Source organism: Rhinopithecus bieti, unplaced genomic scaffold, assembly GCF_001698545.2.
Source record: "Rhinopithecus bieti isolate Rb0 unplaced genomic scaffold, ASM169854v2 scaffold_40077, whole genome shotgun sequence".
NCBI lineage: Eukaryota > Metazoa > Chordata > Mammalia > Primates > Cercopithecidae > Rhinopithecus > Rhinopithecus bieti.
In genome coordinates, this window is record NW_016816716.1 from 162,709 (window position 1) to 188,752 (window position 26,044).

Genomic DNA, 26,044 nt, shown 5'->3' on the forward strand with positions numbered 1-26,044 from the left:
TTTTTTTTTTTTTTTTTTTTTTTTTTTTTTTTTTTTTTTGAGATGAAGTTTTGCTCTCGTTGCCAAGGCTGGAGTGCAATGGTGCGATCTTGGCTCACCGCAACCTCTGCCTCCCGGGTTCAAGCGATTCTCCTACCTCAGCATCCTGAGTAGCTGGATTTATAGGCATGCGCCACCATGCCTGGCTAATTTTGTACTTTTAGTAGAGAAGGGGTTTCTCTGTTGGTCAGGCTGCTCTCGAACTCCTGACCTCGGGTGATGCGGCTGCCTTGGCCTCCAAAAGTGCTGGGATTACAGGCGTGAGCCACCATGCCCAGCAGTGGATATTTTAAATAGGGCTTCCTGGGTATTATTCCACATTCATGAAAGCTTTTCTTCCCTGAGGAACTCAGAGGCAAGAAGAGGAAATGCTGGTGGGTGGTAGGACTATGACAGATGCCCCAGGATGGAGCACTGTTGGAGGGGACAGCTGCTTTGTGGTCCCTCTCCATTGCTAGGTCTGGTAATCCAAGGATAACCAGCATGTTTCAAAATGCAGGTTTTATCCTTCAGGCACAGCAAGGCCATAGAGCAGCAGACGACTCCCATAAAAAGATAGATTATGGCCGGGCGCGGTGGCTCAAGCCTGTAATCCCAGCACTGTGGGAGGCCGAGACGGGCGAATCACGAGGTCAGGAGATCGAGACCATCCTGGCTAACACAGTGAAACCCCGTCTCTACTAAAAAATACAAAAAACTAGCCGGGCGAGGTTGCGGGCGCCTATAGTCCCAGCTACTCGGGAGGCTGAGGCAGGAGAATGGCGGGAACCCGGGAGGCGGAGCTTGCAGTGAGCTGAGATCCGGCCACTGCACTCCAGCCCGGGCAACAGAGCGAGACTCTGTTTCAAAAAAAAAAAAAAAAAGATAGATTATTACTCATAGTTCCCAGGAGGACAGTGTACAGCAGATAGATTATTACTCACAGTCCCCAGGAGGACAGTATACAGCAGATAGATTATTACTCACAGTTCCCAGGAGAACGGTGTATGGCATGCCACACAGGGCCACACAGGGGAGCTCCAGGGTCCATCAGGAGGCAGAAGGGGGTGGAGAATACAGGCAGGAGCTTTTTTTTGTGATTTCTGTGGAAAGGAATAGATGAGTCATGGCAAGCAGGCTCAGGATTGGTGAGTTTGAGCATTTTAGCACCTCTGGGGCATAGAGACTATTCCAAGTTGTCTGGGACCTGGCCTTGGGCTGATTAGGGCAGGGGGATAATGACCCAGATTGTGAAAGCCCCACAGAGGAGGTGGTTGGACTCTGGAATGGTTGGTTTGCATATGAAAGATGTGCTCACGGGCCAGCCACTGCTGTCTCAAGGAATTGCTCAGCCCTGCACGGGGAAGTTTCTAAGACCCCAGATGTGAAAAGACCAAAAACACATGGTTGATACAGGACGTGGTAACAGCAGCTGCCACGGGAATCAACCAGTTAGGCTTCAAAGGATCAAATGGGGTTGGTTTAACAGGATAAACACACAGTAGAGAAATTAGGAGGCTTGACTTTGTGTCCTTGAAACCCTGTTTCCTCACCTCTGAAAGATGACAGCTCAACTGAATTATTCTAAGGTGTCTTCCGTCTTCCAACTTTAACAGTTGGTGATTCTAAAAACTGGCTATTGTGTTACACTTTAGGAGAAGGTTTTATTGCATTCTGGAGGATTAGATAAAATAGAAATAATTTAAAAATTATTATTGTCTCCTCTGTGCCATGTAATTATGTGATTTCCACCTTTCCTTAATACGTCAGGATGAATCCCAACTTGCATTGCATTTTAGATACTTCATTCACTGCCACAAGTCCAACCCCCTTTTGTTACATAAACTCTCATCTCATTCAGCTCTTCCTGCCCTAATCTTACTCAACCCCTACCCCTGCCCTTGCAAAGCTTTTCTATGCCCTTGCAGCAGACCTCAGGATCTTACAGCAGCAAATGTCCACCGTCCCCTTCATCTTGTCTCATCACCGTTTTGCTCCAACTGAAACCTGGCTCTCTTCTGAGGACACTGTTTCCCCTCCAGCCCTCCCAAATGGAGGCCCTCTTACCAGTGGGCCTGCAGGTGGGTGAGGTATGGTTGCTCTTCAGTGCTGCTTCCAGACCATTTCACCACCATCCTTCCTCAAAATCACCAGCTCCCCTGACGTGAATTCTCAGACAACACCAACTGCACTCTGTCTTGCTGCCGTCACCCACCAAGCCATTAGTCCCTCTTCCTCACCAGTGTAGATCTTAGCATCTGGCTCAAAGATTTCCCTTCCCACTTTCTGCTGATAGTCACCTGCCATGACCCATCCTCCACAGAATCTCCATCAGACTGGCTCTTATGTTGTTGATCTCCTCCCTCTGATGCCCGTCCCTGTGCCATACCTCTGCTACCCACATCTCTTCCGTATTCTCAGTGGGGCTCAGAGAATGATGGGGAAGTAATTGCTCTGCCTTCAGAAGCTCAGGTGGAAGCATTCCACTCCCTGACCTCCACCTGTTATCTTTCCACCTCACTTACTTAGCAACACTGCCGCACAGAATTCTTCAAACCCATCAGGATTTCCAATTCACTGACTCCCCTACTTTCTCAGAGTCTCTCATCCTTGGTCCCTATTCCCTCCCGTTCCCACCTTGTAAAACCCTGACTATTTAAACTCAGCACTCCACACCTGCTCCTGAGCAATTCATCCCTGATGAAGCAAAATCGAACCAGTCTTCTGACCAGTCCTACATTTCATTTGTGAACATAAAATTCAGTAGGCCCTTCACATTTTCCTAAACGCTTCCCAATTCTCTCAGACTTCTGTTTCCTTCAAATATCTTCTCTGCTTTTATGACTTGGCTTCTCATTTCACTGAGAAATTAGTATCAATCACGAGAGAACTAATTCACCTTTTCACTGACAAATATACTAACATGCCTGCATTTGAAGCCGGATATTCAACCACCTCACCTGTGACTGTGGATAAGCTGTCCTTGCTTTTCTAAGTTCAAACTCTTTCCTGTCACCTTAGGACTTACCTTCTTAAATATTCCCTATCTCCAACATTATCAATTTTTCCTTTACATGTTCTTAATACCATGTGAGCATATTGTGATATTTGACACACTGAAAAAGAGAAAGGAGCATGATCCCACAAGTCCTTCCAGCTACAACACAGTTTTTTTGTATGCACTCCTTTACAGCAAAATTTCTCAAAAGATGTGTTTATATATATATATATATATATTTGGTTCTTCACCTCCCATTCTCTCTCTACAAAAAGTTTTATGATGAAATATAACATACATACAATTTAGAGAACAATATTAAAGAGAATACGCGAATTTGTGAATTTGCATCATCCAGCTAAGAAACAGAACATTGGCTATATTTTAAAGTTTAAATCCTTCTCCCTCCTTGCAAGATGTTGCTAGTGTCCTAAATGTGACATAATCCTTCCCATGCTTTTCTTCATTGCTTTGTGTGTGTGTGTGTGTGTGTGTGTGTGTGTGTGTGTGTATGGATATATACACATGTGTATGCATATGGATGTATATATATGTATATGCATATACACATACCTATATGGAGACTTGCATTAAAACTTTATAAAAATGAAGTATTATTGTATGCCATATCTTCTTCTGTGTTCTATTTCTTTCACTCAGCATTATGTTTGAGATTTATCCAGTTTGAGAGTATAGCAGTAGTTTATTTTCACTGTGTACAGTATTCCCTTAGATTAATGTAGCACAATGTATCTGTCCATTCCATAGTTGATGAACATTTGGGTTGTTTCCAGTGGTTTTGCTCTCTCCTAAGGACACTGCTTCCCTTTTAACAATGCGGCTGTAAGTACTCTCATACGTAATCATGGAGCGGGCAAGCATTCCTCTAGGGTGTATACGTAAGAGCAGAATTGCTAAGTCAAAGAGTATGCACATAATACCAAGCTCCCTCCAAGGTAGAGACAGCCATGGGTGAAAGCTCTTACAGCCTAGCATCCTTCCCACCTCTTAGTATTGGTAAATTGTTTAATCCTGGCCACTCTTGTGGGAGTGTAATGGTATCTCACTGTGGTAAATATTTTGCAGTACTCTGAGTATAAAAAGGTCCTCATCTTTTTATGTTTTGGTGAGTCATTATGTTTCCTTTTCTCTGCCTATTCATATCTGTTCCTCATTTTTCTACTGGATTTTGTTTTTTTACCTTTTTGAAATTATGATTAGGAATTACTTACATATTCTATATCTAGTCCTTTGCTATTGTATGTCTTACAAATGGAGTCTACCATTTTGTGACCTGTCTTTTCATTCCACTTATGGTATGTTCTGATAAACGAATTCTTAATTTGTGTGGCCAAATATGTCCAACTTTTCCCTTATGTTCTTCTTTTGTCTTGTTAAATAAATCCTTTTTTTGCCCGGATATCCTAATGATACCCTACTGTATTCTCTTCTAAATGTTTTAAAATTTTATCTTTCACATTAAATAGTCCCTTATCTAGCACTCATGAATATGAGGAAATCCTAATTACTGTAGCTTAGTAACGAATCTCAATATCTGGTAAGGCAGGTCTCCACCTGGATCATTTTCATCAAGAATATTCTGACAGTTCTTGGTTCTTACCATTTCATATAAATTTTAATCCTCAGTTTGTAGAAGAAAAAAATCTGTTGGGATTTTAATTATATTTGTAGTGACTATAGATCAATTTGAGTAGAATTGATGATATTGAGTGTTCTAGTCCAAGAACATATTATCTCTTTACTTATTTACATCCTTTTTATGTCTTTCAGTGAAATTTTGTAATCATTATCTTTAAAATTTTGCATATTTTGTTCAAATATATTCCTCAGTATTTTGTTTTCAGTTCCTAGTATAAATGATATTTTAAAATCGTATTTTCTGTAGAAAAGGAATTGATTTTGTACATTGATTTTGTATCTAGTCATCCTGCTAAATTAATTTAATAATTTTGACAATTCATCTGTATATTCTTTGGTGTTTGCTATGTACATAGTCATCATCTACAAATTTATGATACTTGTATTTCTTCTTCCTTCTCGGTCTTTATGCTTTATATCTCTATCTCTTATCTTACCACTCTGGCTAGGACTTCCAGTAGAATGTTGAATGAAAGTGGGGATAACATACATCTTAGTGTTGTCTCTGATCTTAAAAGGAGTGCTTTTAACATTTCACTGCTGAGTGTAATATTTGTTGTGAACTTTCTGTGGATTTGCTTTATCTGATTTTAGAACTTCCTTTCTATTTCCAATTTGTTAGGAGTATTTAGCATAAATGGATGTAAAATTGTATCAAGTGTTTTATCTATGTCCGTTAAGATAATTCTGGTTTTTCCCTCAAGCTGCTAAGTGGTGAACATATTATTTGGCTTCTAATGTTAAAACAACCTAGCATCTGAGATATACCCAACATAAAGTATTATCTTTTTCAATATACTCTCTGGCTTATTGTGTTTGCAAATATTTTGTTTAGCTTTACTGCACCTGTTTGTGTTGAATTTGGCCTTCAATTTTCTCTTTTTTTTTCCTGTCTGTATCTGATTTTTGGTTTTGTAATTTTGCTAGCTTCATAAAACAAGAAGTAATCCTTCTTACTTATTCTCCAGAAGAGTTGGTGTAATCTTGAAATGTTCTGATCTGTGAGAGTTTGATTTAAATTTCTTATTGAGTCATCTGGGATTGGGATTTTCTTTGTAAGAAGATTTTAGCCTATAATTTCTTTAATGATTATAAAGATATTGAAGTTTTCTATTCCTTAGTAAGTCACTTTTAGTAAGTCATATTTTCTAGGAATGTATCCATCTCATGTAAATCTTCAAATTATTATTATAAAATGGATACGATCCTCTCAACTGTTTAGTCTCTGCAAAGCCTATGATGTCTCCCTTTTTTTTTTTTTTTTTTTTTTTTTTTTTTTTTTTTTTTGAGACGGAGGTTTCACTCTTGTTGCCTAGGCTGGAGTGCAATGGCGTGATCTCGGCTCACCGCAATCTCCACCTCCCGGGTTCGAGTGATTGATTCTCCTGCCTCAGCCTCCCAAGTAGCTGGGATTACAGGCATGCACCACCAAGCCTGGCTAATTTTGTATTTTTTAGTAGAGACAGAGTTTCTCCGTGTTGGTCAGGCTAGTCTTGAACTCCCGACCTCAGGTGATCCACCCACCTTGGCCTCCCAAAGTGCTGGGGTTACAGGCGTGAGCTACCGTGCCTGGCCTTCTATTCATTTTTATTTGTGCTTTCTGGTCTCCTTTCTTAGTCTTGCCAGACACACACAAAAAAACTACCTAATAAACTCATTGATCGTATTTATTGTAGTTTTATTTTCATTTCAATAATTTATTCTTTTATTTTATTATTTCCTTTACTACTTTGGATTTATTTTCTGTTCTTTGGCTAACGTTTGCTTGTCAATTTTGAGTCGTTTGTCTGTTTGAATGCTAACATTGAAAGTTATAAATTCTCTTCTAAATACAGTTTTACCTCCATCTTGCGTTTTAGTATGTAATGGCGTTACAATTGAGTTCTAAATACTTTTAATATTCATTATAATGCGTTTAGATTTTTTAATTTTTCAAATGTGGGACTTTTCTAGTTATAGTTCTTTCTTCACTTCCAACTTAATTGTGCTGTGGTTTAAAAATGATAACAAGCTTCTGAAATTTGTTGATGTTGGCCTTATTCAATATGGCATATTCTGTTCTTATAAATTTCTGGGCATATTTGAAAATAATATATATTCTATAAGTACTGAGTGGAATGTTCTATGTATGCCTATTGGTTCAAGTTTGTTAATTATTCTGTTCAAATCTACTGTATCCTCACTGCCTTTTTTTAATCTACTTAATCTATCATCACTTACTAAGATACTTGTATTAAAAATCTTCCATTTCCATTTTGGTGGTATATTGTCAATTTCTCCTTGTAATTCTGTAAATTTTTGCTTCATATATTTTAAGGTTATGTTATAGGCATACAGATTTTGACTTTTTATATCTTCTTGGAATATTGAGCCTTTTAACCAAACATTAAACATCTTCTTTATCACTAGCAATATTTCTTGTACTAGAGTATGTTTTGTCTTCTATTAATGTAGCTAAAACAATTTTTCCTTGGTGATATTTGCTTGGTGCATCTTTTTTTATCCTTTGGCTTTCAACCTTGCTGTGCCCTTACATTAGAAGACATTTTTATAATCAGCATAGAACTGATTTTTTAAATCCACTTTAGCAATATGTATTTTTTAACTGGAGGGTTTTGTTCATTAACATTAATCGTGGTACATTTTAATTTAAATCTGCCATTTTATTATGTTCTTTTAGTTTGCTATTCTTTTTCTTTTTCATTGACTTCCTTTTTTGTCTGCTTTGGGGTATAATTTACATGTTTTCTTTTATTTTTCTTATTCCATTTTTTCCTTTGCTACTTTGAATGTCATGCCATGTAGTTCTACTGTTCTAATGGTTATCACTGCTATTCTAATAAGCATCCTTAAATAAATAAATTTATTACTATTTTTAGTCTCTTCACAATGATTAAAAGACTTTAGGATAGTTTGACGTCTCCTGTTCATCCATCAAATTATATTCTATCATTCCTAGTAATTTAGATTGTTCTCTATTATTTATTTAAGCCCCAGGAACTATACATACATCCCGAATGTTTATTTATTTGTTTATTATTTATTATTTATTTATTTTTTTCAAGACTGAGTCTCGCTCTGTCACCCAGACTAGAGTGTAGTGGCATGATCTCCGCTCACTGCAACCTCTGCCTCCTGGATTCAAGTGATTCTCCTGCCTCAGCATCCCGAGTAACTGGGACTACAGGCACACGCCACCACGCCTGGCTAGTTTTTGTATTTTTAGTAGAGACAGGGTTTCGTCATGTTTACCAGGCTGGTCTCAAACTCCTGACCTTGTGATCTCCCTGCCTCGGCCTCCTATTTAGATTAACCAACATACTTACCATTATTGCTCTATAGTCCAGACATCCGACTGAGGTATATTCCATTAGGAATTGCTTTAGTAAAGGTCTATTGATGAAGTGCTCTCATTCTTTCTTTGTCTGAAATGTATTTATTTTCCCCTTGTTCTTTAAAAATAGTTTTGTGGAGGAGAGAATTCAAGAATAACATAAATTCTCTTTGATTATTGAAAATATTATTCTACTGTGTCCTGGCTTCCGTTTTTGTTGCCGAGTCGTCAGTTATCAGTCCAGTTTTGTTTTGTGTGTGTGTGTGTGCTGTCGTTGTTTTAAGAAACTTGTCTTTGCTCTGAAGCTAATTTTAAGATTATTTTTTTCTTTTGGTAATCTGTAGTTTCATAGTGAAGTATTTATATGAGGGTTCCTATATATTTATTCTGCTTGGGATTTGTTGGGCCTTCTTGATCTTACATTGAGTGTCTTTCAGCAATTCTAGAAAATATTTAGCCAGACTCTTCTCAAATGTTGCTTCTTGCTTGTTCTATTTTGTTCTTCTGGCACTTTTGTTATACTTATGTGTGATGTTTTCATTATCTCCTGTCTTTTAATAACTTGCATATTTTTCCTTTTTTCTCTTTCTACCCTGCAGTTTAGAAACTTCTCCATGTATATCATATAGAAGTTGAATCCCCTTTCAAGCTTTGTTGAAATGTAAATTATAATTGTATTTTCCATTTTTAGATCTTCTACTCAGTTATTTTATAATTTTGCTTGCTTGTTTTATTCTTTGTTATTTTCACATTTTAAGCCTTCTCTTTTATTTATTTTAGAATATGTTTATTAGAGTATAATCTTAAGACACTTTTGATTTGTCAACTTACAAATATTTGTTTCTTCCTGCCATATAGTAAAGTGATACAAAGGCCTACTGAAAATTATCAGCTTCTTTCTCCTGGAATTCTCCATCAACATATGATCATTTTTGCATTGCCAGCAAACACCTCTTAAAAGCTTTTTCTATGCTTCTTTTCACAAAGCAATGCTATCACAAGCCATAATTCTCATGTTATCCACTTCATAAATTTTGCCACTTCTCTGAATCCAGCATTCAGTACCAAGGTCTACACACTATCACAGATTTTGAGTGTGCTCAGAGAACCTCTGAAATGAACTCCATTCTTGATTCTATCCAAATCACACATTACATTTAGATATCATGTCTCCTCCTGAGTCTCCTCCATTGCAGGACAGGCCTCAGTCTTTGCCATTCATAACCTTGACACTTTGTGCAAGAGGCCATATTCTTAACATCAGAGCATAGTCTATGCAGAGTGCTTAGCAAAGTATTGGGCATGTGGTAGGATTTTTATAATAATAGATATTTTTGTTGGGGAAATCAATACATCTTCCTTTTGAGGAGTAGAACGAGAATGGCTCCTCATGTTCTCTTTGTGTTGATTAGCTTGGCCAACCTTGAAGCGTTTATAAAGAATAGTGAGAGCGGCTTACTCAAGAAAGTTGAAAAAGGAGATTTCCAAGGCTTGGTTGAGATCATGGGACACCTTATGGCTGTGAAAGAACGGCAGAGTAACACTGATGAGATGTTTGAGCCCTTAAAGCAGACTCTTGAATTGCTGAAGACCTATGAACAAGAATTGCCAGAAACAGTGTTTAAGCAGCTGGAGGTCAGTGCATTTATGTCTTCCTTATAAAAGAAATAGAACATTTTAGTATTTCAGAATGGGGTAAAGTGGTTTACAGCAAATGAAAAACAGGGCTTGGAGCTGACTCAAGATCTATGTTTTGGAACTATAATGTGTAGCATATTTGTAATGTCTAGCAAATTCTGAAAACTCAATACATATGGGAGAAGGCAATGCTAGAGATATATGAGAGAATTAAGATGGATAATTTTTTTCCATAGAAATGAACCAGTGTTTTGGTTGAGAAAAAAAAGCAGATCTGAAATTTGTTAAGATGGCCCAAGAGGAAATGTGGGACATGAAAGAAAATAACCAAGCAATCCTGAAGAATATAGAAAAGGGAAGGGGTTAATGTAGTTTCAGTAGAAATACAGTAGAAGCAATGGAAACCGAAGATTGTAGAAACGTCTTCCTTTAAGAAAAATCTAAAAGTCTCTTTAGCATTGCAAGTTTTCACAAATTTAGAGGGCTTAGAGGACCAGAGGTTGAGAGCAAGAAGGTTAGTGTTGCGTGAACAGTAGGTAATAGTTGAGAGCAGCTGCGGAAGGAAGTCGAGGAAGAGTGGGTGGAGGGCAGATTGTAGGGAATGGGAAGATGACACCACCACATCATCGTACCATCTTGTAACACAGATGGAAGCATCTGGGCTCTGTCCAGCTCAGGACTATGGGAAAGGCAAGAGCGCCTTGGGAATCTGACCACACTGAGGTTTCCTTTGCAGGAGCTGCCTGAGAAATGGAACAACATAAAAAAGGTGGCCATTACTGTGAAGCAGCAGGTGGCCCCACTGCAGGCAAATGAAGTGACACTTCTCCGCCAGAGGTGCACAGCCTTCGATGCAGAACAGCAGCAATTCTGGGAACGATTCCACAAAGAAGCCCCGTTCAGGTATGGGCCAAACACTGCTGCCTCTCTTTCTCTGAACACTGCAGTCTTTGAGTCACGGATAATCTTTTTGTTGAACGTGTGTATTCTTCCAGCAGCTGCAGACCAGTTAATAATCTTCCTTCCCATTTAGGACCTTTGGTTGAAACGTGGTGCTAATGTGGACCGAATCCTATCATGACCTGTACAGACCAAGGATTGTAGAAATATCTTGCCTTAAAAAGATGCGTATATATCTAGAAGCATCTTTGTGCCTCCAAGTTTATAAAGGGATGATAGGTGGTATAATTACTAGGATTTTACTAAACCTTTAGCATTCTAAGTTCTCACAGACTGTTCTTTTGGTTTTAAAAAGTGGCTGATGGAATTTTTTAAATTTTACAGCACATTTCATTTTGGCAGCGTAAAGGAAGGATTTAGGTGAAGGTTTTCTTCAGGAGTTTCTCTCCACTTGGTTCAGACACCTCCCTGCCTCCCTGCTTGTTATGACAGGTCTTTACATAAACAAAGCAACTCTAGGATGGGTAACACCATTCACCTGTGCCCACACTGCACACACTTGGGCTCCTTTCTCAGCGGTTTCCTCCCGTGATGAAGTGGTCTGCTGCTGGTCCACTTCTCAGCATCAAGGGCTCCAACCAGGAGGCCAAAGTGGCGCTGAATGGTCCTACATCTGCTGATGCACCAGCTAGATTGGGTGCCCTTTGCCCCAACGCTTCAGCTCTGTGATTTGTTTCCTGCTTCCTTGAGCTTCATTTCTTCCTGGATCTCCTCTATAGTGTTGGGTAGACAGACTTCGACATCTCCAAACTGGAAAATTCTCGATGCTCACAGTGAGGAATGTTTTCATTTTCCAAGGTTACTTGCCCACAGAAATATTAAAGCAACAAACCAAACAAACAAAAAAATACAACTTCATTGGAACAAAGTCCAATAAAAATTAAGTGCATAGATGCTAGATTCAGGTGGCCTGGGGTCTAATTTCAGGTCTTCTACTTACTTCTTATGTTATGATAAAGTTACTTAATACCTTTGTGCTCCAGATTCCTCATCTATAAAATGTAGATAATACTAGTGTCCACCGCATATAGTTGTGGCTTGAACTAAAGAGATCATTCTTGAAAGTGTCTAGCATCGTGCCTGGTACTATGGTGAAAAACCATACTGGTTTGCCCAGGACTGTTCTGGTTGTTGCTTGGGAGTTTTAAAATCTCTCCAGGTGATTCTAAATGTGCAGCCCAAATGGCAGCACATTGCTTTAGAGTTATATGTTTTATATATTTATATCTTATGTCTGTTTTACACACATGCCCTTCCCTGCCTCTTAACACACTCATCTTATTCTCTGTAACTCCAAGCATAACGCTTGGGAGATAGCAGCATTTTCGAGATAGCGTTTTGCTCTGTCACCCAGGCTGGAGTGCAGCATCATGATCATAGCCTACTGCCTTGAACTCCTTGGGTTCAAGCAATCCTCTCACCTCAGCCTCCTGAGTAGCTAAGAGTACAAGCATGCTCATGTCTTAGGAAGCACCTCTGTTCTGGGCAAACTGGATGGTTGCTCACCCAACCTGTCAATCCTATTTTTATCATTCATTCTTCAAACATTTATTAAGCAGTTGCTATCTCTCAAGCATTATACCTAGGGTAACAGAGAATAAGATGAGTAGGTTAAGAGGCAGGGAAGGACAAGTGTGTAAAACAGACATAAGATATAAATATACAAAACATATGACTCTAAAGCAATGTGCTGCCTTTTGGGCTGCACATTAGAATCACCTGGAGAGATTTTAAAACTCCCAATGCCCAGTCTGCCCTGTATACCAACAAAGTTAGACTTTCTGGAGGCGAGACCTGTGAATCAGTATTTTGGAAGCTCCAGTAATTCCAATGTGCACCCAAGTTTGGAAACCACCACCCTAAAGGGAAGTAATTGGTTTCCTTTCAAGCAATCGTGTAGAGGAATGTAACTCCTAATATAACTCCTAAGTCTGTATCCCTTTAGAATCGTTGCCTTAGGAGCCACACCCTTGTTCCAAAGAATCATCTGTTGCTCAAAACCCTTGTAGACTCCTTTGGGGACTGTCTTTCAGAGTCTGAGGCTTATTCCTTTGACTCTTTTTTGGGCATGCAATTGAGTTTTTGAAATTGAGCACCATTTCAGAGCCAAAGCTGCTGAGGGAGGTAAGTTCTCCAGCTGGGTAATACTACTTAGTGTTAACAACAACCACACCAAAGACAGCAGCCATAAAATAAAGACACTAATATTTTGCACCAACAGTCTCTCTCTCTCTTTTTTTTTTTTTTTTTTTTTTGAGACAGAGTCTCACTCTGTCTCCCAGGCTGGAGTGCAACGGCACTATCTCAGCTCACTGCAACCTCTACCTCCCGGGTTCAAGCGATTCTCCTGTCTCAGCCTCCTGAGTATCTGGGATTACAGGCGCCCACGACCACGCCCAGCTAATTTTTGTATTTTTAGTAGAGGCGGAGTTTCACCATGTTGGTCACGCTGGTCCCGAACTCCTGACCTCGTGATCCACCCACCTTGGCCTCCCAAAGTGCTGGGATTACAGGCATGAGCCACCACGCCCAGCCCAACAGTCTCTTAAAATAATTTCAAAAAAGGAAAATATTCAAAGATGTTGCGGGAAGTATCTTCCCAAAGAGACTTCTAAGACTGCTGGAAAGGGAAACAACATTGGTGTGCTTTTGTGTCTGTTCGAAATTCAGTATTCCGCCTTCATGGGTATATTTTGTGTATTGATCAGCTCCTGTTTGTTTTTTCATTTTATTTTTATTTGATAGTTGTGTTCCTTTTTCTTTCTTTGCACTTGTATCTGCTGGCTGTGAGGATACTGCTACTCTAAGCTGGGTGTTCCAAATTCACATCTGCTAATTTGACATGCAGATGAATCCCTGGAAGAGGATGCTTTGAAAAGAACTGCTGGGAAACCAAACATTTCTGCAATTTTGATGTATTTCTCTTTTTGTCAAGAAAAACATCAGAGCTAAAATGGAATCGTAGATTTATTGCTAAAGCGAATCTCAGTGGATGTCAACTTATGTGTTTTGTTTTCTTAGTTTGGTGTGTGCGAGTGTTCAAAATTTGTAGGTATTGTGTGTGGCATGTGAGTTTAAATCTGGTTGCTCAACTGTTAAGTTATTTATGAATTTCTAAGTTGCAGACCCTGGTACATTTTTATGTGAATTCAAGTTTGAGTTTAATTCTGGTTTCTTCACTTTTAGATCATTTCTGAATTTCTAAAGTGCAGACCCTGGTACGTTTCTCTGTGGATGCAAGTTTCTGCTCTTGATTAGGTTACACAGGTTAAGCTCAGTTTTGAATGTTCTCGTCTTTGAGGAGAGAGAGAGAAAAAAAACCTGAGTGTCTTCTTAAGCCCTTGCAGTCTGACAGGTGCTGTGTGAAGTTAGGTTGCATAGGTTGAGGTTCTTCACGTCCAGGTCAAATTTCAGCTCCTCCTTTAGTTCTTAACTCTAAATTATAACACCACATTTCTAGCCGAGCTCTCACCACAGTCATTGGCTAAATCATCCTACTCAGATTCAAGGGCTTTGTGCAACTCTTAAAGCTGGTGACCAGTTCTCCCTCTTGAATGAAAGGAATGCCCTCATGCTGTAGTGGAGTTTCACCTTTTGATCTTCCTGACCTTGAGCACAGTCCTCCTGACCTTAAGAAATGGCACGGTAACATACAATCTTCTTACCCACATCAAGACCAAGGTAATCGAGGGATTACTGAGTCAAAATAACCTATCTCTGTGAGCTCCAGCTCAACGAAGACCATTTGTGTTTTCAGCAGGCAACCAGATTCTATGAATGGCTGGAAGGGCTTTCTTGAAGCTACTTTCCATGGGGTGTTGTCCTACATGACAACTAGAGAAAACAGCTTTCCACATAGCCCAAGGCAGCAGTCATGAGGAAAGAAAGGCTTTTGTCCTTCTTACACAGTGCCTATTGTCTTTTCCATAACTGCAGAAAAGGGCAGTGTTCGTCATTAAACCTACCAGGGACGTGTCGGTATCCTAAGATATGTCATTCATTCAGCTTGATCCTGTTCTTCCAGTTAATCTGACTCATTCCCATGATTTAAGCTTTCGTGGAGTAGATGAGCTTGTGGTCTAAACAGTGGAATCAGCAAAAAAATGGTGTAGCTGTTAGGATTTTGAGATGATACACCTTTCCTGACCTCAAGGACTTATAACCTCAGGGACCATTTCAAAAATGAGCAATAAGGCATGCACACTGGGAACAGCTTTAGTCCTGCTGGGGGAGGCAGTTCACACCTCCTGAAGAACATGGTGCTTGTCATGGTGAGCCACAGCCAGTGGTAAGTAAGAGCTCTTTCAAGGGGAGAAAAAAGAGTTAGAAAATGAGGATATTCTGGGCAAAGGAAATAGCACACAGGAGGATGCAGAAGGATGAAAATGCAAGAAACAGCTGGAAAACTGCATATGTGTATGACTGGGATGCAGGAAGTAGGAGAGGAGAATGGAGGAGGGCCATGTTTTGACCATAATCTCAGCCACTGAGGAGTCTAAATATGACAAAAACATAATATAAAGACCGCCTTCTCATGGCCATGGAGAACAGAGTGGGGCAAGGTAGGCTCAAGACCAGGTGCTCAATGGGAGAGTGGTTCCAACAGCCCAGATGAGAAGTGGTGAGGCCTGATCAGAAGCAGTGGCAGAGATGAGGGAGAGGGAAAATGTATTGCAGAGAGATTTAGGAGAATATCTGCAGGATTGACTGAATGTGGGAGATGGGGGAGAAGGAGAGTGCAAGAGGATTTCTCACCTTCCAGCTTGGACAAGTGGTGGGAAGAGCTCTTGTCCCACTGTTCACTGAGGTGGTCACAGAATTGGAAGGACTGAGCCTCACAAAGTCGGAGTTAGACACATTAATTTTTTTTTTTTTTTTTTTTTGAGACAGAGTCTCGTTCTGTCACCCAGACTGGAGTGCAGTGGCGGGATCTTGGCTCACTGCAACCTCCACCTCCCAGGTTCAAGTGATACTGATACTCCTGCCTCAGCCTCCCGAGTAGCTGGGACTACAGGCACCCACCACCACGCCTGGCTACTTTTTTGTATTTTTAGTAGAGACGGGGTTTCACTGTGTTAGCCAGGATGGTCTTGATTTCCTGACCTCGTGATCCACCCTCCTCGGCTTCCGAAAGTGCTGGGATTACAGGCATAAGACACATTGAGTTTTATGCTACCTGGTGGGTATCAAGGAGAGGTGTGACACCATTCATGGTATACACAGATTCGGACGGTACTGAGGTTCACATTTACCAACAGCCAATTTCCCAGGAATCAATTTAACTCATTTATTCCTCTCTCTCCAGGCTCACATCTGGGTCAGGCCTGAATGAGTCGTTTTTCCACGATCAAATGCATGAGCACCATATTTTCATTTCTTGTAATTATTGTTTTATTCATCCAAGCTTTCCAGGCATTTCTCTTTTAGAGTAAAATACTTTTGCTTTATTATTTCAACTTCAAAGACTCAACCCACCCTTTTCCCTCCTATTACTTTCTTGTTCTTTTCATTTTTTTATTTTTATTTTTTTTTTGAGACAGAGTCTCATTCTGTCACCCAGGCTGGAGTACAGTGGTGCGATCTCGGCCCACTGCAACCTCCGCCTCCCAGGTTCACGCCATTCTCCTGCCTCAGCCTCCCGAGTAGCTGGGACTACAGGCGCCCGCCACCATGCCCAGCTAATTTTTTGTATTTTTAATAGAGACAGGGTTTCACTGTGTTAACCAGGATGGTCTTGATCTCCTGACCTCATGATCCTCAGAGTCGGACGCCTCGGCCTCCCAGAGTGCTAAGATTACAGGTGTGAGCCCGGCCACTTTCTTGTTCTTATACTGTATCATTTCCCCAGGGTTTAGAGGATGGCTTCCAGTTTATTAGGCACATGAACCAGGTCTATGAACATCCTGACAATGTGCTCTAAAGTTTTGAAATCATAAGAGGGCTACCTGTCCTCACGTCTATGGGTTCCCTTCACAACTTAGGCCAAGTTAGTTTTTATGTGTGCTTAGCTACAGAAAATGATCACCCACAAATCTAAACTATAAACAAAAATTATGCCACAGGTTGGATGAAGTTGGGAACAGGTTTGATAAACGTTCACCTCTTATAAACACTCGAGAAACCAGCATTGATTTAAGAATGCTTGTGGGTGCCAAAGGAAGAATGGTTAGCAAGATAATTTCTAATCTTCTATATGCTCCTCAAATAGCTCCTATCTTACCTAAAACGTTATTCCTGAATGGGGCTCCACTAACAGATTAAACAGGATGTGGGCTTTAAGAATTTGCTTGAATTTTTTAACTAACGTCAAGAGGTTCAGTTCACATTCTAAGTTCACTCTGGTCAAGATAAAAAGTGGAACCCACACACACCAACAACTAGGCTTTGGAAATGAAGAATAAGCACGAGAACTCCTCACCCTTGGTGATCTTTTTTGCTGGGCCCCTTGCCGTGAGCACATTCCATTTCTTTCCTCCTAGTTCTTTCCTCCTCATAAGGGAGAAAGCGCCTCTCTCTCTCTCTCTGTATATATATGTAGAGAGCAGGACCCTTTTCAACTCTGAGCACTCCAACCTTCTGTTCTGAAATATGTGGGAGTTAAATAATAGAGAAGGCATGCGAGTGATAGTCAGTCCCATCCTCTTAAGATGTAAATCTGCAACCATCGCACCTGAGCCAAAAATGATTTAGATGGAACAGGCACGATTCAAACATAACGAGCGTCGAAGTTAATCTGACACTAATTTAATGGTATGCATAACGGTTATTCTGTTGCTTGGCAATTAGGCTTAAGTGGTAAGCATTCAGGTAAATGACTTCAATTAGGATTACTTTCCATCTGTCAAGTCAAATATTTCTAAAGTCAACAGAGAAAGGGCAGTTGAAAAACAGGACTTTATAAGTCATTTTCTTCCTTTTTCCCTCCTTTCGTATTCTACCTGCCAATACGCAAACACATGCATGCACACACAGAAACACACACACACACAGTTGATGGGAGGAAACGGCCAATTCTCTAGTCACTCATTTCCTTGCAATCTTCCCTTTGATGGTGAACCCCATGATGCCCTGTTTTGATTTTAGCAGAACATACCATTGCCCCTTAAGCTGTGGTGTGTCTAGTATGTAGCCCTCCAAGCACACAGAAGCAAGAATACCTGAGCTTGAGGATGAGAGTGAGTATAAAGTGGGGTTAGAGGAGAAAAATGAGAAGATCCTTGAACACTAGGGCTATGAGTGCCCTTGACCATAAAAAAGCCATCTGCAGCTGGGCGGGGTGGCTCACGCCTGTGGTCCCAGCACTTTGGGAGGCCAAGGCAGGTGGATCATGAGGTCAGGAGGTGGAGACCATCCTGTCCAACATGGTGAAATCCCGCCTCTACTAAAATACAAAAAATTAGCCGGTTGTGGTGGTGCGTGCCTGTAGTCCTTGCTACTCAGGAGACTGAGGCAGGGAAATCACTTGAACCTGGGAGGCGGAGATTGCAGTGAGCCAAGATTGCACCACTGCACTCCAGCCTGGTGACAGAGCGAGACTCCATCTCAAAAAAAAAAAAAAAAAAAAAGCCATCTGCCTACATCATGGGTTCCTTTGCATATAGGGTCTTACGTTGGGGAAAACACTATGCAGGAACACATGCTTTGTGGGGTGGCAGCATAAAGTCTGTCCACACTTACAAGGATTATAAGCAGTTTCGGGTGCATGCATGCCATAAACACTGGAGAGAAGAGGATGAGGAAATGTGAACGAGAAAACTAGAAATGGTGCTCATATGTGTCGAGTGCAGACCCAGAGGCTACCCCAGGATGCAGAAGAGAGTGGGCCAGGGAAGGGTAAAGGCAGAAAAGTTAGATCAGGGACTGCTTGGAGGAGAGCTCACGAAGATGAGGAGCCAGACTCGAGGCACACAGTGAAGGAAAGTGACCACGATTATCTATCACGGACTTTGCAGCCAGTCTTCATGGCCACTCACAATGGTTCTCCAGTGTGGAGTGCTGTTGCCTGAAGCTGATGCAGGCACCAGTGTGAGCTTCACCTTGAATAATGACACTATCCTGACAAATGGAAATCACCTGTGGAGCGTGCCTGGGTCCCACTCCCAGTGATTCTGATTTAGTTGGTCCATAGAGCAGTCTGGACATGGGGATCTTTCAAAGCTTTCAGAAGATCCTGACATGCAGCCGAGGCTGATAGCCACTGCCCCAGAGTGATCAATGGAGGGAGGGTCAAGGTTGGGCTCCTGAGTCCCAGCTGTCCCACTTAAAGATCGCCTACCAAGCTAGGCTTGGTGGCTTGCTCCTGTAATCCCAGCACTTGGGATTACAAGTGGATCCCAAGTAATCCAAGAGGCCAAGGCGGGTGGATCACGAGGTCAGAAGTTCAAGACCAGCCTGGCCGACATGGTGAAACCCCGTCTCTACTAAAAATACAAAAATTAGCCAGGCATCGTAGTGGGTGCCTGTAATCCCAGCTATTTGGGAGACTGAGGCAGATAATTGCTTGAACCCGGGAGGCAGAGGTTGCAGTGAGCCGAGATCACACCATTGTACACTAGCCTGGGCGACAGAGTGAGACTCTGTCTCAAAAGAAAAAAAAAACAAAATCGCCTACCACTAAGTTCCTGGCAGGGCCCTTGGCTTTCCAACTTCTGCTGTAATATGACAGTGCTCTTTTGTGTCAAGTGGTCTTCAGAACCAACAGCTAGATGAAGGGCAGAGTCTAAAGGGGCTTGGATAAGGGAGTGTTCCCTTCTAGACCTGGGTGGAGAACATCCAAGCATAATGTTCTTGAATTGCCCTTCCTCCAATGCCCACTCCACTGCAATCCATCCTGAATGTCTTTTTTTTCCCAAAAGAAAATCCTGGGAAGAAAAGACATTCTTTGCTTTGGTGAAAATGATGTTTTTGGTGAAAGCCACTGCTCTTTCCTAGAACACCAAGCATTTAAATATTTCAGCTGGTTGTTACCTTAGAGATGCTAGGAGATGGGCCCCTGCATGCCATACTTACAAAGGAACACACGGTGTTTTGTAGGTTTGATAGCATCCACCCTCATCAAATGCTGGATGCCAGGCACATCGAGATCCAGCAGATGGAATCCACTATGGCCTCCATTTCTGAGTCTGCCAGCTTATTCGAAGTCAATGTCCCTGACTATAAGCAGCTGAGGGAGTGCAGGAAGGAGGTCTGCCAACTGAAGGAGCTCTGGGACACCATTGGAATGGTGACCTCCAGTATTCATGCCTGGGAGACCACACCCTGGAGGGATATCAAGGTGGAAGCCATGGAGTTGGAGTGCAAACAGTTTGTCCGGCATATCCGAAACCTGGACAAGGAGGTCAGGTCCTGGGATGCATTCGCAGGCCTGGAAAGCACTGTGTGGAACATGCTGAGCTCCCTGAGGGCGGTAGCTGAGCTGCAGAATCCAGCCATCCGGGAGCGGCACTGGAGGCAGCTGATGCAGGCCACTGGTGTGAGCTTCACTATGGACCAGGACACCACCCTAGCACACCTGCTGCAGCTCCAGCTGCACCACTATGAGGACGAGGTCCGGGGCATTGTGGACAAAGCTGCGAAAGAGATGGGTATGGAGAAAACCTTAAAGGAGCTGCAGACCACCTGGGCTGGCATGGAATTCCAGTATGAGGCCCACCCCCGGACCAGTGTCCCCCTCCTGCGCTCTGATGAGGACCTCATAGAGGTTCTGGAGGATAATCAAGTTCAACTTCAGAACCTGGTGATGTCCAAGTATGTTGCTTTCTTCCTGGAGGAGGTGTCGGGCTGGCAGAAGAAGCTCTCCACAGCAGATGCTGTCATCTCTATCTGGTTTGAAGTGCAGCGAACCTGGACTCACCTGGAAAGCATATTCATTGGATCTGAAGATATTCGGGCACAGCTCCCCCAGGTACCTGCTAAGGAAATCTAGAATCTCTCTATTCTCTGATCCAGGGTGAAGGGAAGGTCACCCATTTTCTGCATTGTCTGGGCTCTTTCCTTTTCTGCCTCCTTGCTTTGACTTTACTTAAAGACACCTCCCACAGATGCTCACCTTACCTGCCACCAAAAGTTAGGCAGAGGAAAAGAGGGACAGCGAAATGCACACCATCAGTTTGTCCTTAGATGAGTAGGAAAAAGAAAGGAGAATCTCATGCAGAAAAAAAAAAAAATGTGTATATAAGAAAGATTAAAAAAAATACTGGCTACTGCAGTTTGGGATGAGGTCCTCACGGGTTACTTCTTGGATCATTAAAATTCAAGTGTCCACTGAAAGTGAGTCTCATTTCCAGGCAAATTCAAGTTCCTTCTCAGCAGCACGCCATTCTGTCAACCACTGGCCTGTGCCAGCACTCCAACTACCAGCTGTCAGCTAAACTCCAAACAATGGATATCCCTAAAATACGTGTTCTTCTCATTATTACCTTCCCTGTGTTTGATTGCCCCTTCTGATTAGTCCTAATTAATGTACCATTAATTTACCTCTCTCTCAGTGGACTCTGATTCATTTTTATTTTTTTCTTTGGGCTTCCTCTGTATTCTTTCAGTACGGCAAGTTCTTTGCTTACAAATTAGCTTGATTCCAAAATGTCACGTGCTGTCCAGGCTTTGGTTAGAAATTAAGGCACGTTCTGCCCACAGTTTTGCTGCTAATTCCAAAAAGCATATTTAGTGTAATATTGTAGATTAAAGGTTGTATATTTGCAGTGAAAAACAATAGAAAACAATTCTGTATGGCAGTTGTCATTAAGTAAAATTGAATAAGCCAGATTTTATTTATCTCAGACGCCAGCAATTGAAACAGGCCAGGCTTAATTAGAAGGGGGCAGGGACAGAGGCGAAGAAGATTCTTGCAGAAACTTTAAGAGAGATGATTGAGAACTTTTAATTAAAAATATTGAAGAATTAGTATCATTAACCTGTATACAGTGCCACAGGTTTGTGTACAAAATATGTAAACACATTTACTTTCTCTGTAATAACAATGAAACAGAAACAGTTTCAAAACATAATAAAATCAACCAGGCTCTAACACCCTAACTGGTAACTATTTTCATTCATTATGAATTTTTCCCAACTTTTGTTCATGTACATACATATTTTACATAATTGCTCTCAGTGTAATTGTTTTTTTTTTTTTTGTTTTTTTTTTGTTTGTTTGTTTTTTGAGACGGAGTCTCGCTCTGTCGCCCGGAATGGAGTGCAGTGGCCGGATCTCAGCTCACTGCAAGCTCCGCCTCCCAGGTTTACGCCATTCTCCTGCCTCAGCCTCCCGAGTAGCTGGGACTACAGGCACCCGCCACCTCGCCCGGCTAGTTTTTTGTGTATTTTTTTAGTAGAGACGGGGTTTCACCATGTTAGCCAGGATGGTCTCGATCTCCTGACCTCGTGATCCGCCTGTCTCGGCCTCCCAAAGTGCTGGGATTACAGGCTTGAGCCACCGCGCCCGGCCTACCCTCTTGTTTTTAAGGGCAGGATCACAGAGAGAAGGAATGGCAGGCCTGGGCTTGAGTCCTCATTCTCTCACTTGCAGCTGTGGGACCTTGGGCAGGGTACTTAACCTCTCAATGCCTTGGTTTCCCTGTGTGTAAATTGGGACTAATACTAGTATCTATTCCAGAGTCTTCATTAAAACAATGCACATAACACATACCATTATGATTGTTGTTATGTAATAATAATACCACAAGCTCTACCACCTCACCAGGTGCCATGTATTTGGCTGAGGCACGTGGCATATATTAGTCTGTCCATCATTTCAGTGATACTGTGAGTGTGTATGTCTGGGAAAAATGATAGCAACTGATTAATTTTGACATCAAAGGAGTATATTTGCTGACGGAAAATTCATTTTGGTTATATACTTTTGCATTGGTCCAGAAAGAACATTCCAGAAAGATCCACTATCTACTTAGGAATCAAGTGTTGTATGCCTGGGGTTTGGGGATGGTCTCTGAGACCTTTTCAGAGAGTCCTCAAGATCAAAATTATCTTAATAATCATATTAAGATGTTATCTGCCTTTTTTCTTGCTCTCATTCTTCCATGAGTGTACAGTGGGGTTCTCCAGAGTTCAGATGACATGTGATATCATAATAAATTGATACAGAAGCAGTTTTCTGTTAAATCGGATATTGCAGAGATTTGATGAAGGTGAAATCATGACCCCTTTTCAACTGTTATTTTTTTTTTTTTGGAAAACATATTTAAGTATTTTATTTATGCTAACATAATGGGTTTATTATTGTTACTCTTTTTTTTTTTTTTTTTTTGAGATGGAGTCTCGTCTGTTCCACCCAGCATGATCTTGGATCTCACTACAACCTCTGCCTCCCGGGTTCAAGCAATTCTCCTGGCCCTCAGCCTCCTGAGTAGCTGAAAGGGTTTACAGTGCATTCCACCTATACTGGCTATTTTTTTTTTTTTTTTTTTGTATTTTTAAGTAGACAGGTCACCATGTTGGTCAGGCTGGTCTCAAACTCCTGACCTTGTGTTCCACCCGCCTCGGCCTCCCAAAGTTCTGGGATTACAGGTGTGAGCCACCACACCCGGCTTATTATTGTTACTTTTTAAATCTTTGTTTTGTTTTGTTTTGTTTTGTTTTGTGACACAGTCTCCCTCTGTTGCCCAGGCTGGAGTGCAGTGGCACGATCTTGGCTCTCTGCAACCGCAAACTCCATTCTCTGGGTTCAAGCAATTGTCATGCCTCAGCCTCCTGAGTAGTAGCTGAGATTATAGGCATGCACCACCAAGCCCAGCTAATTTTTGTATTTTTAGTTGAGACAGGGTTTCTCCATGTTGGTCAGGCTGGTCTCGAACTCCTGGCCTCAAACCATCACCCTGCGTCAGCCTCCGAAAGTGCTGGGATTACAGGTGTGAGCCACTGTGCCCGGCCTAAATGCATTAATGAATATTTTTAGAAATTTCTTTGAAAAAAAACCTTTAGCCTCTGGTACAGAAAATATTGAAAGATATGATAGATAGGACCTACATAAACAAAAGCTCTTGGACTCCTAAATAATTGTTGAAAATGTAAATGGATTCTAAGCTGAAAATGTTTGAGAACTGCAGCTTAAACTAAGGGTGTTTCCTTCCTTGAGTCTCTTCTCTATATTTGACAACCCAGGAACAAGTTTCTGCTTCTAACTGGCTCCATGGAGGGAGCTTCTAGGAACTGAGCAGAGTGGTGGTTAATTGGTTCCACATTTTTATTTGCAGGATTCTAAAAGGTTTGAAAGCATCAACATTGACTTTGAAGAGCTAGCTTATGATGGCCAGAAAACTCCAAATGTGGTGGAAGCCACCAACAAACCAGGCCTGTATGAAAAGCTGGAGGATATTCAGGGCAGGTGAGGGTCCATTGGTTACCCCTTCTCTAATAAGAAGGCATCGTTTCCTTTTCCCCATCGTCTCTGAGACCAGTGGTCGGGAGTGAGTATGCATGCCTTGCATGTCTCTCACTTTGCCTGTGTGTTTGGGTAACACAGGGCATTATTAGAGATGTTGACGCCAGTGTAGACACATCCATGTGTATCTTTGCAAATATCACTAAGCGTTTCTTGTGCTAATTTTTGCATATATTCCATCTCTTGCATATATGTACATTTAGGTAATATATGTGTATCCATGGGTCTAGGCATTCTTAATTGGGAAATTCTATGTTCTGTGCCCTCAGATTGTGCCTGTGTGAGAAGGCCCTGGCAGAGTACCTCGACACCAAGAGGCTTGCCTTCCCTCGGTTTTACTTTCTCTCCTCCTCTGATCTGTTAGACATCCTTTCCAACGGCACGGCTCCACAACAGGTAAGCTGGAGGAGCATCTGCAGAAAGGTCTAGGAGGACTGAGGGGTGCCCAGCAGGAGGCAGTTTCCAGCTCCCCATCATCATCATGCCTCTTCTCTCTGGCAGATTGTGTACTTCAGACCTGTGTTGCCCCCAGCATCATCATATACCTCGGAGCTTGCTTCCTTCCTTCCTTCCTTCCTTCCTTCCTTCCTTCCTTCCTTCCTTCCTTCCTTCCTTTCTTCCCTTCCTTCCTTCCTTCCTTTCTTCCCTTCCTTTCTTCCCTTCCTTCCCTCCCTACCCCTCTTCTTTCTTTCTTTCCTTTCTTTCTCTCTCTCTTTCTTTCTTTCTCCTTTTTTTTTTTTTTTGACAGAGTCTTACTTTGTTGCCCAGGCTGGAGTCAGTAGTGGCGCAATCTCGGCTCGCTGCAATCTCCACCTCCTGGGTTCAAGCGATTCCCCTGCCTCAGCCTCCCAAGTAGCTGGTACTACAGGCGTCTGCCACCATGCCAGCTGATTTTTTTTTTGTCTTTTAGTAGAGACGGGGTTTCACCATGTTGGCCAGGATGGTCTTGGTCTCCTGACCTCATGATCTGCCCACCTCAGCCTCCCAAGGTGCTGGGATTACAGCCGTGAGCCACTGTGCCTGGCCACCTCAGAGCTTTCTTAATCCCCATCAGTATTGCTGCTCAGCATGCCCTCTGGCCCATCAAAGGCTAATCCCTAACAAAGAACTGAGAAACTTTGAGTATGGCAAAGGTGGAAGGGGTTAAGGCTTGACAGAGAATGCCTTCAATCTGGTTCTAAAGAGTGATCCAGGAAATACTGGTCAAATTGGATAGCTAAAATTTCTGTAGGGAGATAAGATTGGAAGTTATGTTAACTGAAATATGGAGGTAAGGCTTGTTGGCAAAAGCATATATGAGAAGCCCAAAATTTGGGGTTCTGGCTTCTGGTTCTAGGCAGTTACTAGCCATATAGTCTTGGACACGTGACTTCTTAGCAACAAACTTTCCTTATCTGTAAAACAGAAGAAACCTGCTGTGTTTGAAGGTTTTGTGAGTATTAGAGTAACTAATTGAAGCAGTGTTGGTATTTGGAGCTACAGACATTGGTTCTGAAATTTGGGAGTGCCCCAGAATCCCTTGGAAGGCTTGTCAAAGTACAGATTCCTCGGTCCCACTCCCACTGTTTCTGATTCACTACATCTGGGTGGAGCTGGAGAATTTGCATTTCTAAGAATTTTCCCAGTATGCTGCTGGTCTAGGGACTACACTATGAGAACTACTGCTCTCAACATTGTCTGGCTCTCAAAATGCTTGGATTAGTTCTTTTTCCTGATGTGATTTTGTTATTCATTTAAAGTATAGTTGGGCTCATTTGCTTCTTTTTTCTTTCAGTGTTAGGGTTTTTCCCATACTTGTTTATTTGATTGTTTGAATATGTATGACGCTGATAGGATTCCAAAAGTCAAACTATGCAAAAAGATATGTATATATTCAGATGCATAATTTTCCCTCCTCTATTCCTTTCATGCCATCACCGCCTCTGCTCCACCCCCTATAGGTAACCAATTTCATTAATTTCTGGGTTATCTTTCCTATGTCTATCTTTACAAAAATAAGCAAATGCATATTTACATTCATGCATGTACATTTTCTAAT

At 41.7% G+C, this 26,044-nt stretch overlaps 1 protein-coding gene across 1 annotated transcript in view; it reads left to right on the forward strand.

Annotated features, from left to right (window-relative positions):
• DNAH9 (dynein axonemal heavy chain 9) overlaps nucleotides 1–26,044 on the forward strand; it is a 381,759-nt gene that overhangs the window by 74,473 nt on the left and 281,242 nt on the right. The window contains 5 exon segments of the mRNA XM_017855172.1: nucleotides 9,422–9,644; nucleotides 10,384–10,550; nucleotides 19,641–20,511; nucleotides 23,819–23,949; nucleotides 24,276–24,402. Of these exon segments, the coding sequence (XP_017710661.1) occupies nucleotides 9,422–9,644; nucleotides 10,384–10,550; nucleotides 19,641–20,511; nucleotides 23,819–23,949; nucleotides 24,276–24,402 (1,519 nt within the window).